The sequence below is a fragment of the Spermophilus citellus genome (assembly GCF_964194105.1).
Source record: "Spermophilus citellus genome assembly, chromosome: 5".
NCBI classification, from domain to species: domain Eukaryota; kingdom Metazoa; phylum Chordata; class Mammalia; order Rodentia; family Sciuridae; genus Spermophilus; species Spermophilus citellus.
Window position 1 is genome coordinate 55044206 of NC_138186.1, and position 15041 is coordinate 55059246.

The following is a 15041-nucleotide window of genomic DNA, read 5'->3' on the forward strand; positions in this document are numbered from 1 at the left end:
ACATAATCTCAATACCCTGAGGATTTTCTGTAGTCACTTAAAACAGTTGAATTTCTACTGACACCAGCACACCCTGAAAATTAAGTGTGCATGTGTGCTTTTACCACCCTTAACCTATCACATTTTCAAATTTTTATTTTATTTTTTGGTACCCAGTTTTTTTAATTTTATTTTTTGGTAGCCACTGCCCCACATTTTAGCCCTTTTTATGTTTGTTTGTTTTAAATTTTAAGGCAGGATCTTCCTAAGTTGCTTAGGGCCTCACTAAGTTGCTGTGGCTGACTTTGAACCCACAATCCTCCTGCCTCAGCCTCTTGAGCTGCTGGGATTACAAGCGTGTATCACCAGGCCCAGCTCAACTTTTTAAAAAAGCATGTTATGAGTCTTTTTCTGAAAACCCAAGTCCAAGAAAAGTCCTGATTAGCCAACCACCTCTGTAAGTTTGTCTTTGTTTTATTGAAGCTGTGTTACCCAGAGGTGTGTGGAACACAGTGGTTGGCTGTCAAGGAGGCAGCATGTGGAAGAGCCCTCTACTCTCCACCTGGTGGTCTGGGGCAGTTAAGAGCTGCTGTGTTAATCTGTCCCTTCAAGGTCAATGGTTGAGCCGGGAGTGCAGGAGGGAGGGGAGGGAGCTCTGCTCGCTGCTCTGAAGCCTGCTCCACCTGCAGATCTCAAGCTGGCCAAGTCCCCTCTCTGTCCCTAGCCTTCTGAATTTGCTCTTCCCTTCTCCATAGCCCAACATTTGACATTTGGGGCAACTGAGTGAGACCTCATCCCCCTCCCAGAGGCCCAAGATTCTTCATTCCCCAGGGCCCAGGCTGGCCTGGGGGAAGCACACACGGGATGTGTCTTGGTCATGGGCATGCAGACTCCCTGGTCTAGATCTCAGAGTGCCTTCTCCATCCTGTCCTGGCTGCCCCCAAGGAACAGCAGCTGGCTCCCCACCAGGTTAGATCCTCTCTATACCATCAGATCCTGGTTTCTGTGACCTGGGTCCTCAGCAATTCCTACCCTAAATGAAAAGTTCATCTCACTACCATTCCATCCTTTCTCTCCTGAGGAGCTTCCCTGGCTCTTTCTGTCCCCTCCCTCAGGCCCTTCGGTGGCTACAGTTCTCTGTCCATGACTGGACCACTCACTTATTCCCCCTGCACCTGCTCTTCACCCGTCACCCCCAACCTCCTGCCTCCTTCACCTTCCTCGTGCCTCTGTGTAGATTTGACTTGTTCTAGATGACCCTCCCCCCCCCCCCCCCCGCGCATAAGCAGAGGGCTGAGGCTGGGTCTCTGGCTCTAAGGACATAAGGTTCCCACATGAACTTGGCAGCAGAATCCTCTTGAGCAGGCTGTAGAGAGCCCCTGTCTTGCCTTCCTCTGTCTTAGCCGTCCCCAGCCTCACTCTTGCCATCTATTCTGCTGGCCAAGCCACACTGCAGCCACTTCCCCTGCCGTGGAATCCCGAGTTACTATGGGAAGCTGTTCAATTATAAATGAGTGTTTTTAAGTCAGATCCCATGTCCCTGTGACTTTCACTTTGGGGCTCATCTTTGGACCCCCGTTTGCTCTGTTTTTTTGGCATCTTACAGAGTGTCTCTTCAAAACCTAGCAGGGGACAAAGACTATTTTGTATAATTATAATGTGCCAATAAAAAAAAAAACTACAGTTAAAACAACAACAACAACAACTAACAGCGGCAGAACTTTTTCATGTTCTCATTCAAGGATGGCTGCTGTCATCTTTCCATTGCTGTAGCAAATACTTGTGCTAATCAACCTATAAGAAAAAAGGTTTATTTTGGCTGACAGCTATTGTCCATGGTCACTTGGCCCCATTGCTCTGGGCCTGTGGCGAGTGGAGCAGCAGGTCATGGTGGACAGTGTGTGGTGGAGTGAGGATGTTTGAGGATGTCCAGGACGAGAGGGAGGAGGAGGAAGGGGCAGGGTCCCACTATTTTCTTCAAGGGCACATCCCCAAGTGACCAGAGGGCTTTCCAATGAGCCTCTTCTCTTAAATATCCTGTCATAGCCTACATCTGCCACAAAATTTGTAGAATCCACATTTTATAGGTACCTGTTAAGAGTCTCCCAAAGTAATTCCAAGTAGATTTCATATTCTGTATTTTTGTCCATACCCCAAAAGAGCCTCCACATTTGGTGAAACCTGTCCCTGTGTGAGTTGGATCCAGCCCTGTGTGTGTGTGTTAATAAAGTAATCATAAACCAGGAAGAAGCTTCATTTTGCTTTTTTAGGTACTTGCCATCTGACAACACAGAATCCATTGTGGTCATTTGTTTTCTGTGCGCTGAGGCCTTTGCCTCCCTGGGGTGTCTTCCTGCAATTTAAGCTATCCACATCATGAAAAATCTAATCTTTCTCAATAATGACTGTGCTCAGCTCTGTGCCCTTTAATGACTTTCAATTGCTCCCCAGTTCTTAAATAAGCACCAGTCATCGCCCTGGTATCCACAGTCATCCATAAAATGACCTCACCTCCTCTACTTTCCTGTCCTGTCTCTTACAACGACATTATGTTTACCCCAACTTCATTACACCCTCCAAACTCTACATCCTCACCTTTCTGGCTTCGGTCATTCTGGGCCTTTGCTTGTGTGGCCTCCCCACCTCCAAGTCCTCCTGTCAAAAATTCTCTCCTTCAAGGCTGTTCTCCAAAATCACCTCCCTACCTGACATCCACCTAGCCATTCTTGCTTCCAGCTCAAAGCCTCTCTAGTACTTTGCTTATTTATATTTCCTTCTGGCTCTTACTTTAGTACACTTCGTATTATGGTTCTTCCATAATTGGCTTATCCCTCTACTAGGTCACCGGCTCCTTGAATGAAAGGACTGTGAGTTTTTCATCTCTGCATTCTGTTCTGGTTCTAAGCTCGGGGGCGTTGTGCCCAGGAGTTGAATAGAATAGAATGGAAGCAAATAAAGCCACAGAGAACCAATACACAGGGTATTTCAGAGCAGTGTCTGGATCTAAAAAGAACTGAAAGGAGCCTGTGGAGGGAAGGTCCTAGAGGAAGTGTCCCTTCCCGTCAGTCCTTGGAGTGAACAGACCCTGTGCCTACATTTCCACGTCTGTCTTTCCCTTCTTTCTCTTCCTGCCAGATGCTAGAGTTATTGCCTCAAAACCAGCTCATAGGCATTCAACATCACCCCCTGCCTTTCAAAATAAGTCTATTCCACCGAGTGTGTATTTGTTCTCGCACTATTTTGTTACAGATAATCCATCGATTCACATGGAATGAGAGAAAGATGTGATAAGGCATTGCTTCTGATGGACAGGGACCTAACTTAATTAACAAAGGAAGCTACTGGGCTCAGGGTGGGGGTAGATGCTTATAAGGCTTTCTGGCTTTGTGCCGGTGCTCAGTGTCATTGTGAGTGACACCTTACACATGCACAGGCCCCTAGGCCCTGCATGGTGGGGGTGGTGCTCAAGACGATGAAAACACCCTCCTGGGTGGCTAATGCCTCCTGGGGCTCTGCAGTGTGTCCCCTTCTCTGCCAGAGTGGAGCTGAGGGTTCTCTAATTGCTCCAGTAAAGACCTGTGGGCATGGCTCCCAGCCCTGCTGGGTCCTGATCCTCTTTACTGTGCACATCTCTTCTTTGGTGCTGAACAGAAGCCTCCCCGAGTTGTTTTTGTGCTCTGGCCTCTCACTTTTCTTCATGGATGTGCTAATTATTCTATCAGTAGTTTTGTGAAGATGCTTTCAAAACCAATATAAAAAAACCCTATTAAAATGGAAATAAGGCGACCCTTCCTCCTCGATAGTGGCAGTTTTCATTTAGACTCTCATCAATTTTCTTTCCTTTATTTTCTCTCCCTCCTCCAGGTCTGGTTCAGTGAGAAGATGTTTGAACCATCATTCTGTTTTTATACTGGTTATAAAATCCCCGTGTGCAAAACCTTGGACCAGTATTTTGAATTCATCCAGTCACTGCCATCCCTAGATAACCCCGAAGTTTTTGGGCTTCACCCTAATGCTGATATCACGTAAGTTCTTGGCATTTTTTAATTTGAAGGGGTCATTTGTAACTCAGCCTGGCAAAGTCTGTGCATTTCATTTTCTCTCTTAATCTCTCTCCTTTCCCCTCTTTTTATTTTACTGTGAAAAATATTGTCACCTCCTGTCTCCCAATTACAACTTTGTCACATCTTGGCCTGCTCTCCTCTCACTAAATCCTGATGCCCCAGTGTTTGTGACAACCTTAAAGCTCTAATTTATGCATTGACTATTTCTCCTCTGTCATGTCATAAAGCCAGTTGGTGTTGTGGGTATTGATGCTCTCCACTGATAGGACAGTCCTCTCCCAGCTCCTTATCTCTTTCTCCAAAAATCCATTAGAATACGATGCTCATACATAGGGTCTAAAAGGGCCGGAAGCGTAGATGAAGGATGAAGACCTGCCTGACCTTCTCTTTGTTGGACCCTCTCCCCTTACTTGCTCACCTGCATCCTTCCATCATGAACTTCCCAGGGTGGCATGTGACTGAGCACAGGAGCACAGGCCACCTAGGCAGAGCCCAGGGTCTCAGCTCAGCATGGGGTCCCTCCTCCCATGGAGACAGAAGATATGCTTCCCAGACCCAAGCCCCTTCTCTGACCCACCCTTTAGATGAGGTCTCACCCTTCTTGAGAGTTCTCTACCCTGGACTAGACCACCCAGCTCCATGGGGTGGGCACAGGAAGCCCCAGCTGAGCTGCTCTTTTGCACAGGCATTGAGTCTGTGGCCCACCTGTCAAAGGTTCAAGTCTGTGTGTCAGCATGGTGTGCCTCCCTCAGTCCCTCACCCACCATTGTCATTTTAATAACTGCAATCAGGCGTGGGTGCCCCCCATCTTCTGCTTCTCTACACTTGACAGGTGTCTCAAGAGTTCCGGTTTGCTGTCAATTGATTGTCCTCTCACCTCCAGACACCTGCCTCACCCCTTGCACAATGTATGCCCTGGTGGCCTCTTTATGCCACATCGATTCCACCCTCTCCGTATCCTTTAATCTCACCCATGATGCTTTTCATCTTCAAGATGCAGACGTGACTGGGCCCCACGAACAGCTAATGACACTTTGTTCAGATCCTAAGACAGTCCTCTTTGGTGGCAGCTGTAGCTGTTTGAAGGGGATGTATTAAGTTACCTGGGAATGGAAGAGAAGTCAAGAAATAAAAGGGATTCTTCAGGGATTGGCTTGAGCATAAATTTATACATGAAAGAGGGAGCACGGGTTTTGCTTTAGCTGAGAATTTTAAAATGTGAGTCAGGCCACATTGCTGCTCTGCTCAGAGCCCTCCTGAGGTCCTGTGCCACGCTTGCACTTCCTGGAACATCTTACCGCCCCATATCTTTGTGGCTGACCTTTCACGTCTTCCGTTGTCCTTATTTAAATGTCACCTTTTGTTACCCATTCCCCAGTCCCTGCCCCACATCCTATCCTCCTGCCCTGCTATTTTCTACAGCATTCTTCACCAACCGACATACTCTGTGTTTTAAATACTTATTTGCTATCGTCTGTCAGCTACCACTAAAGCATAAATTCCACTGCGTCTGGAACTTTTGTCCATTTTCACCTCTGAGTCTCCACCTCTATAACAGTGCCTCATGCTCAGGATGCGTTTGTGGACTGACTCAGTGATACTTCATTTCTGTAGGCTGTGATCTGATCAGTGGGGGTAGTCTATAGAGTGATCTCATGATTTCATACAAGCGGGCCAAAAAAAAAAAAAAAAAAAAAAAAACAGCTGACAAGTCTCTAAACACTTATCAACTTGTAATTGAAAATGTCCACGTCTGAGGGCTCTGGACTCCAATTCCCTTGGCAAGAGCCTGAGGAGTCCTGGAAGCTGGTTCCTGGAGAATGTGACCCTGTAGAGCCCTGCAGATCCTCCCAAAGAGCAGGCGAGACAAAGTGGAAGCCATCTCACCCCAACTTAGAGGGATGGTGTTCCTCTGCCATGAACACCATGGGAAGCTTTGATCACCAGCTCTCAGTGCAGATGAACTGGAGCCAGAAAAAGTCCAGAGAAACACAGCAACAGAGTAAATGGGACTAGAGGTAATGGTAGAGTCAGCCCTTGGCTTTCTATTGTGAACTATTACAAGCCCTCCCAAAAGCATACACCCTCCCCGGAGGCTCACCAATTAACTTTTTATTGCATTTCCTAGTTCTCTTTCTATATTTATAACTCTGTATTTTGCATCTCTTAAGCTACATGCACATATAACCATACCTGTTTCTTTCTGTGTGAGTGTGCACATGTGCATCTGTTTGTAGGCCCTCTTGGCGGACAGACAGGAAGTAATTACGTGTTTTGTAAAATGTCATGGGCTAATACTAATAATCTCACTTTCAGGATTCCGGCCTTCTCCCTGCCACGTTGCCATCTCCTTTCTCCCTCAATGTGTTTTCTCCTTTGCTTGGAATCAATACACTAATACCAAGCCCAACAAGAGACCTGCTAACTGGAGGTCAAGATTTCTTGGCTGTTTTTTTGTTTTGTTTTGTCCTCAGAATATATCCCACCGAGATTGTTTTTATCTGAGTGGTTATATCATCAATTGATATAAAGTTACATGCACTTTTTACTCTTTGTGTTATATTTTAGTTTCCTCTCTTTGTTATTGTTTGAGTATGTAAAACATACACATTGTTCGGATGTCACAGGAGATAATAAGGTGTTCTTAGAGAAGTCTTACCCCTTTCAGCCCATTTCCTTCCTCCTTTATGGGTAAGCAAGCTTGTTAGTTTCTGGTTTATTTTCCTGTGTTTCTCTTTGCATGTACATAACATTTACATACCTTATTATCCTTTCATTTTTAAACGAAGAATTGCTGAAGTTTGAGTCTTGCCTTTTTCACTCCACATGGGTTCATAGATGTCTCCCTCATTATTTTTTACAGCTGCATGCTACTTATAGTTATGCATATCATAGTTTATTCAACCACTCTCCTGTAGTTTGCTATCTTGAATAGTTCCTCAGTTAACAACCTCTGCTTGAGGTTTCTTATATTGTTGGAGATGCATGTTCGAGGTAAATCATCGTGGATGGGATGCAGGATCAAGGCGTGGGATTATTGTCAGGGTCCCTCACCTGTTTTGCACTTTTACAGGTATGTGAGTATCTGTTTCTTCAGAATCTCATCAACAGAGTGTTGGTCAAGCATTTGAATTTTCACCAATGACAGTGAGAAATGGCGTCTCAGCATAATCTTTCTCTTATATTGAGTTGAATGGAGAAAATTTTCAAATACTTAAAAGTTATTTGTATATAGTTCGCCCATTTTTCTCAAATAGAGGTTTTTCTTTCTTTTTGATTTTTTTTTTTTTTTTTTTTTTTAGTATCAGGGATTGAAACCCAAGGATATTCGGTATTCAACACTGAGCCACATCTCCAGCCTGTTTTTTTTTCTTCTTCATTTTGTTTTGTTTTGAGATAGAGTCTTGCTAAATTGCTTAAATCCTAAATTGCTGAGGCTGACTTTGAACTCTTGATCCTCCTGCTTCAGTCTCCCAAGCCGCTGGGATTATAGGCGTGTACTTTCGCACCTGGCTGGGTTCATTGAATTCTTAGTCATGATTTCATCACTTATTTTCTCTTTTTTGTTCTCCCTTATCTATTTTTCCACACGTTTCTGAGATGTCTATTAGAGCTCATCATTCTAGCCTTCGTGTCTTTTAACCTTTCTTTCATATTTTCCATCTGTTTTCTCGTTTGGTTCCTCCCATCTCAGCTTCCTGAGCGGCTGGGATTACCGGTGTGCACCACTATGCCTGGCTTTCCCTTTGATGTTTTTTTTTAAGTGTTTATTTTTTAGTTATAGGTGGACACAATAACTTTATTTTATTTTATGTGGTTCTGAGGATCGAACCCAGTGCCTCATGTATGCCAGGAAGGCGCTCTGCCTCTTGAGCCCCAGCGCCAGCCTTCCCTTTGATTTTTAAGACTGATTTATATATTAGGGATATCAGCCCTTTATTTGTGATGTGCACTGTAAATATTTTTTTCTTAGGTTGTTATTAGATTTTGACTTTGTAACGTTTTCCCATTGGCCCAATAGAGCTGTTATTATCATTTTGTTGTACTTCTATTATTACATAGTCAAATTTATGAATTCTGTTGTCATTGTCATCATTGCTAGATCTGGGCTGTGAGTCAGAGGCCTTTTTCCCACATCAGGTTATAATTTGTGTTTTCTTTCAGTATGCATTCATTTTTTTATATTTATCTGGAAGTTGTTATGTCCTAAGTATGGATGAAATTTCCTCTTTTTCTGGGTAGCAATCTGTCACCCATTGTCAGTGATTTGAGAAGCTTCCTTTTATGAAGACAGAATTTCCACAGGTACATAGTTCTGTTTTTGCTATAAAGCAGTCTATTTAAAATTGAAACTGCACAATATGTTGTGCTCTCTGGTAGGGCTAAGTCCCCTTGTTGCTCTTTCTTCCCCCCGGGCTTTTCCTAGCTATTATTGCATGTTTATTTTTTAATCACAAATGAACATTGAATTTTGTTGAATGCTTTTCAGCATCTCTGGAGATAGTTACATGATTATTCCCAAATATCTAAAACTTTGGTGAAAATATGAACAGATTTCCTAATTTAAATTATCTATGCATTCCTGAAATTAATGCAACTTGGTCCTGATGTATTATTCATTTAGTGTGGTGACGGACTTCATGAACTTTTACATTGATATTCATAAATAAGATTGTTCTAGAGTTTTTATGCTATCTTTATCAGATTTAATTGTTAATCAAGATTAGATTTGCTTTATAAAAATGTTGGAACTTTCCTGAGCTCTGAAACAATGTATGTAGGTAGTAGCATAGGGAGCTTGAACTTTGGATAGAGCTCTATGAAATCATCTGGGCCCAGTGCTTTTTGGTGGTACTAGCTCTTTGATATCCTTCTTATTCTTCTGTTGCTACAACAGTCAACTTCTTTTTTAAAATATTTTTTTTAGTTGTAGATGGACACAGTATCTTTATTTTATTTACTTATTTTTTTATGTGGCACTGAGGATCGAACCCAGTGCCTCACACATGCAAGGCAAACACTCTACCATTGAGCTACAACCCCAGCCTAGCAGTCAACTTTTGTAAATAATATTCTTTTTTTAAAAGGTAAAATTATCTGGTTCATCTATTTTTATCATTATTTCATTTTTTGGGGGGGATACAGAAGACAGAATCCAGAGGTGCTTTAACTACTGAGCCACTTCCCCAGCCCTTTTTATTTTTTTTATTTTGAAACGGGATCTCTCTAAGTTGTTTTAGGTTTTGCTAAATCATTGAGGCTGGCTTTGAACTTGCAATTCTCCTGCTGTGGCCCCCCTCGGTTGCTGGGATTACAGGTACATGCCACCAGCTTGTCTATGTTTTCATATTTATTTGCACAGGGTTACAGAAAGTAGTCTTCAATCAACTTGAGTGAGCTGGACTCAGTACAGAGTCTGCAACATGAATCTGCCTTTTCCTTATGCCATATTGAGTCCAACTCATTCAGTAAACCTGTTACAGAAGCAAGTGTGGAGTTATCCAGCTCTGTATCATGACAGACTGAAGCCACTCTAGCCCTTCTCTGTGAAGAATGTGCTTGCTGTCTCTTAGTATAACCTAGCATAGCTGTGTTCAGCCATGCGCTGTCGGGTGCCAGTGTACCCCAGAGAAACCACGAGAAACTGGAACTGGGAACTCAGCACTCACACATCACACCAGACGCCTGGAGCTCTTCTTAAAAATGTGTTCTCCCCTTGCCTAGCTCCATGGGTCCTCCACTGTCAGGGGCAAAAGCACTTTGTAGCAAAGAAACAAAATATGTTGCAAAATGCAAAAGGTCAGGAGGCACAGCATCCATAGGTCACTCTCGGTGCATTGTTCAGGAAGCAGGTACTGTCCATGCCTTAAGTCTCCCCTCTCTATCAACTGCCTCTTCTCCACTCGGTCGTTTCCACCTTCTTTCCTGAATGGAGTCATCAGCTTCAATAGCATTTATTTATTTGGGTACTGGGGGTGGAACCCAGGGGCACTTTACCACCGAGCTTCGTCCCCAGTCCTTTTTGTTCTTGTTGTTGCTAATTTTTTATTTCCGAGAGCCTCTCACTAAATTGCTGAGAGCCTCGCTAAGTCACTGAGACCAACCTCGAACTTGCAATTCTCCTGCCTCTGCCTCCTGAGTTGCTGGGATAATAGGTGTGCACCACTCGGTGGCCTTTAAAATACCTGTATGTCAATGGGTGTTGTCCAGACCTCTCCTCTGTCTCCACAGTCACTTATAGGAGTTCTATGTGGTGTCCACTTGGATGGCTTTCAGGCAGCTCAACCTTTAAAAGCCCCAGACGGAACCTGTGATTCCCCTGCTTCTTCTCCATCTCAGTAGTTTCCACAGCACTTAGAATAAAATGCAAGCTCTCTGCCGTCACTGACAAGGCCCATCTCTGCGACCCCATTTAGTGCATGCTTAGTGTTGTTTCCTAGACGATCTCAGAGATCCCCGGTAACCCATGTGGGTGAGGATGCAGGCCTAGATCGGGGTGGAGCAAAGCCACAGGACACATCTTAAAAGGGAACTGACAGGATTCAGTGACTACAGAACAGTGGCTGTGAACCTTCTTCTGTGGGTTGGGAGGGCCTGGCAAGCCTCTGTCGTCTGCAAGACCCTCTCCACAACTCCATCCAGAGGCCACATCCCATCGCTGGTCCACATGTGCAACTAAGCTCACTTCTCTGAACACGAGAGTCAGGATCTTGCAATCTTTCCTTGCAATGAGTGAGGTCAAGTAGAAAGCCCTGGACAGCCTTCAGTGACCTGTGAGACCTGTAGCCCTCCTCCTGTGACCTATCTTTGTTCTTAACTTCCCCTTTGCTCTGCCCCTGGGGCCCTCCCACTTGCCTACCCATGCCCATCCCTCTCCCCAGCACATCTGGGCCCATTTCTGGTGCCTGCTCAAGCAGTAGCCTCTGTCTGCAGCTCCATGTTTGGTCTCCTAGTGAGCTTTTCCTAGGCTAATTCTTCTTTTCTCTGGGCTCTGAAATACCTGGAACTCTACCTTCACTTGTTGTCTTAGTGAAGCCTTTAGTGAACCTTTTTGAAAGGTTCCTTTACTCTGCAGTTCCCCCAACAGCCACCAGGAGGCAGTAAGCAGTAACAGACTTGGCTCCCAGCCCAAGCCCAGCCCTTCCCACTCCAGCAAGGTGCCGCTGTTCTCTGTGAAATGCAAGAAGTAATCAGAGATGGCTTTGACGAATCCGCCCTGGGAGTGGGCTAATGGAGGAGTTGGAAATGGGAATGCTTGGATGCACATGAGGACAAGCTAAGGAGTCCTGTTTGGGGCATGTTAAGTTGGAAAAGAATGGGATGTCTGAGTGGGATGAGAAATGTGGACAGGAGCCCAAGTGAGAGACCCACACTTGTGCAAAAGAAGCCAGGAGATGGGGAGGACTCTACCGTACGCTGGCTGTGTTGGATGTCCCCAACCAGAGGGATCATTAATTGATGTGACCATCCTTGCTGTTTAATAGCACACTGGCTTTTAGTAGATTCACAGGCTATCAGTGGGAGTGGGCCATGGTGGAGACTCTATGCTCCTGTTTCTCAGACTCTCCCTCTGAAGTTCACATCCATAAATTTGAGAGGAGAAAATTTGGGGAAAAGAACCACAAGTCTCTCTCCTCTCTACTTCAAAACAAAGACTCTGAAGAAGGGGGTGGAGGAATCAAGCTGAATAAATGCTTTAAAATAAGTAAAATCTCTCCCAAGAGATTAGATTTCTTGATGACAGGAACCATAAAAATGCATAGCTTATTCATATTTTATTATCTAGATTTATAAGGTACCAGAGACTCTGCAAATTCAACCATCTCAATGTGGAAAGCAGTTATTTATTTTGACTCTTTTTCTCATTAGTGGTTATGCATATTTTTTCTCCCTTCTGAAATTTATCAAATGCCTTATTACAAATTTTCTATTTATTTCTATGCAGGACAAATTCTAATTCATTCCTTTTAGTATTAGCTGACACTTCTGAGTTTTAGATCTTTTTAAAAAAAAATGCTCATTGATATTTCATGTGCAAAAGAATATCTAAATCTAGGCTGATTTGGATGTGACCATGCACAAATATCTCATTAGATAGTTAATTGTTTATTTTATAGACATTTCTGTTTTTTCAGTAGTTTTGCATTTTTATTACCCACAACCCAACTCCCCAGAACCACCAAGTTACAAAAAGGCAATTGAGCTTCTTCCCCTATTTACTCCAAAGAGAAGTTTTCTTCAAGAAGTAACTCAGGACCACAGCTCACAGAACAGTCTTGTTCTTCATCTCAGAGCAGTTAAGGGGACTGTTTTCCTGAAAGTCCTGGGGCTTTGAAGGCATAAAGAGATACTTGCAGTTCTCCATTACAGCCCCTTGACTTGGCCTCTGCCCTTCATATTTTTGCAAACATAAAATCACATTGTGGAAAAGGAAATTCAAGTTGTACAGCCTTGGAATAGCAGGGCATGACATCCTGTGCCTAATAAAACGTGTAATGGGGAGATGACCTGGAGAGCTTGTCCAGCTCTTATGTGACATGGGGTGACTCTGGTGAGTCTTTCCCAGCATCTGTACTTTTGGGACTCTTTTCAGATCACCTCATAAAAGAGTAAAATCACTCACCATGAAAGTAATTTCTTAGGTGAGACGCAGCGGCAGCAGCAGCACCTCCATCAGCTGCTCCCTGGAGCACCTGTGAATTTGTCCAGAATCCACAGAAAACGAGTTGGTCACGCCCGCAGTGGTGTGCTCTGCTGGCACCAGTCAGTGGTGAAGAGCACGTTTCCAGGAGGGATGCAAGCTCGAGGGGAGTCCAGAGAGCGCTGATGCTCCCAGATATGGGGTCTTTCCCTTTTTTATTTGTAGCTAGAATAGGCAGGAGAGTGAACTCTTTAGCCTTTAAAGGAAGGAAAGTGTTGCTAAAACATTACAATAAAAATATTTTTCCTTCTTCTTGAAATCACATCATTCTGATTCCCTTATGTTTTGAGGGGGAGACGTGTGTGTGTGTATGTGTGTGTGTGCGTGCGCACACTTGCAACCATTTCTGAATTTTGAAGTATAGCATAATTTCAGTTTTTAAAAGCCATAAAATATAAGAAAAATACAGATAACTCTTGAGGGGAAAAATCCTGTGAAAATAGCCTATGAAAGCAAAATTAAGTTATCAGAAATATCCAAGGATATATTTATACTTATATTTGTGTGAGACAGGCACACATAAACATATGTATCCATTGATTTGTAGGTGGAAAGGTGTCAGGAAATCGATAATAATAATAATTTTGTGCTAAACTTTTACCATGAGGAGGAATGGATTATTAAGCTTGATGCCCTTTAAATACTGGAAAATTGCTCTCTTTTGTATTTGAAGTTTAATAAAATTTAAGCCAACTGGCTTCAGCTCAACAAATATTTATTGGGAACTTACTGTCTGGCCAGCTCGGGATATGAAGATGAGTGAGACACAGTCCTTGTCCTTGGAGCTCATTATCTATTAGGGAAACGGATGAATGGCAAATATTTACGTAATATACTCGGGGACGCTGTAGAATCAGGGCACATATAGGTTGCTACAGGAACAGAGATGAAAGCAATACCTCCCAACCTAAGGATCAAAGAAAGCTAGTGACAGGCCACATCTGAGTTGTGCCTTAAAGGATGGGCAGGGGTTCTCAGGTTAGAGAGGGGCTGGGCAGAAAGTGGCTGCAGTGCCAGGGCAGGATGGGGGGAGTGCCAGAAGGGACCATGGGACAGACCAGGGCTGGTCGACCAAGAGAGGAGCAAGGAGAGGCAGGAAGATGTAAGGGTTTGTGGGATATCTGGGGGCCAAGTTCAACTTGCCCAGAGCACAGGGGAAGGGGATGGTGCTTCCATGAGGGAGTAAGTGACAAAGGCAGAGTTGGCTTCTGAGGGTGTTGGGTGTCCTGGTCAAGAGTTTGGGACAGTTCTGAAGGCAGTGTGGTTGATGATGGAGGTGAATTCTGGAAATGATTTGGAAATAGGACTTGGGGACCAAGAAGGCCTGGGGAGTGACATCAAAGAGAGCTGACTCCAAGGACTCTGGGTTGGGCAACTGGGCACTGACATGGATGTCATTAAAGGAGACGGGAGAAGGAACAGTTCAGGTGAGGGGTAAAGGGATGTGTTTAATGTAAGAAACAGAGGCCTCTGGGAGTCCAGGAAATGTGGACATGGGAGGTCATGATAAAATCAGGCTGTTACCAGCCTGGCCTGGTGCTTCAGGGTTCCCCGTAAGCTCTCCACACAGTGAGACCTCCACCTTCTCTAAGAGCCATTCATCTGTATCTTCTGTCCTTGCTCTATTTAAAGCTGGAGGGAGATCATGGAGTAACGTTAATCACTTACAAGTTTAAATTTCTGAAAAATATGTGTCATACTATGGGATTCGTGACTTTAGTATCTTCATTTTGTTGTCTCAATAGCTATTTTCATGGGCCTCTTCCCTTCGGAGTTATTTGTGCTTTTGTTATACTTTATATGACTTTTTAAAAACTGGGATTATGTCAAGTGCAATTATTGCATGTCAAGTGAAAATTTTTAAGAACTATTGGAATCACATCAAGTTCAGGATTGGGTTGAAAATGTCTTTAGTGCCATTTTACTAAAATGTTTTGTTCTCTATTCATATATTAAACCGTGTGTGTTTGATATACTCATCTTTCAGATTTTAAAGTAAGTGTTTTGCAGATATTCTAAAACTCCAGTATCATGCCAGGTACCTTGGCACATGCCTGTGAACCCAGCAACTTAACTTGAGAGTGTGAGGCAGGAGGATTGAAAGTTCAGCCTCAGGAACTTAGTGAGACCATGTTTCAAAATTTATATTAATTTATATATAAATACATACACACACACACACACACACACACACACACACATATATATATACATATATGTTTGTGAAATTCGTGTGTAGAGGGTAATATGGAGGTGATACCCTAACTCTAAATGGGGTCACAAATGCTTGCTAGATA

General features: G+C 43.7%; 1 protein-coding gene across 1 annotated transcript in view; it reads left to right on the top strand.

Moving 5' to 3' along the window:
* DNAH8 (dynein axonemal heavy chain 8) overlaps window positions 1-15041 on the top strand; it is a gene marked incomplete at its 3' end in the record, with an annotated part of 273605 nt that overhangs the window by 230149 nt on the left and 28415 nt on the right. The window contains exon 84 of the mRNA XM_081294489.1: window positions 3844-4004. Coding sequence (XP_081150615.1) covers window positions 3844-4004 — 161 coding nt within the window. The remainder of the gene's footprint in view (window positions 1-3843; window positions 4005-15041) is intronic.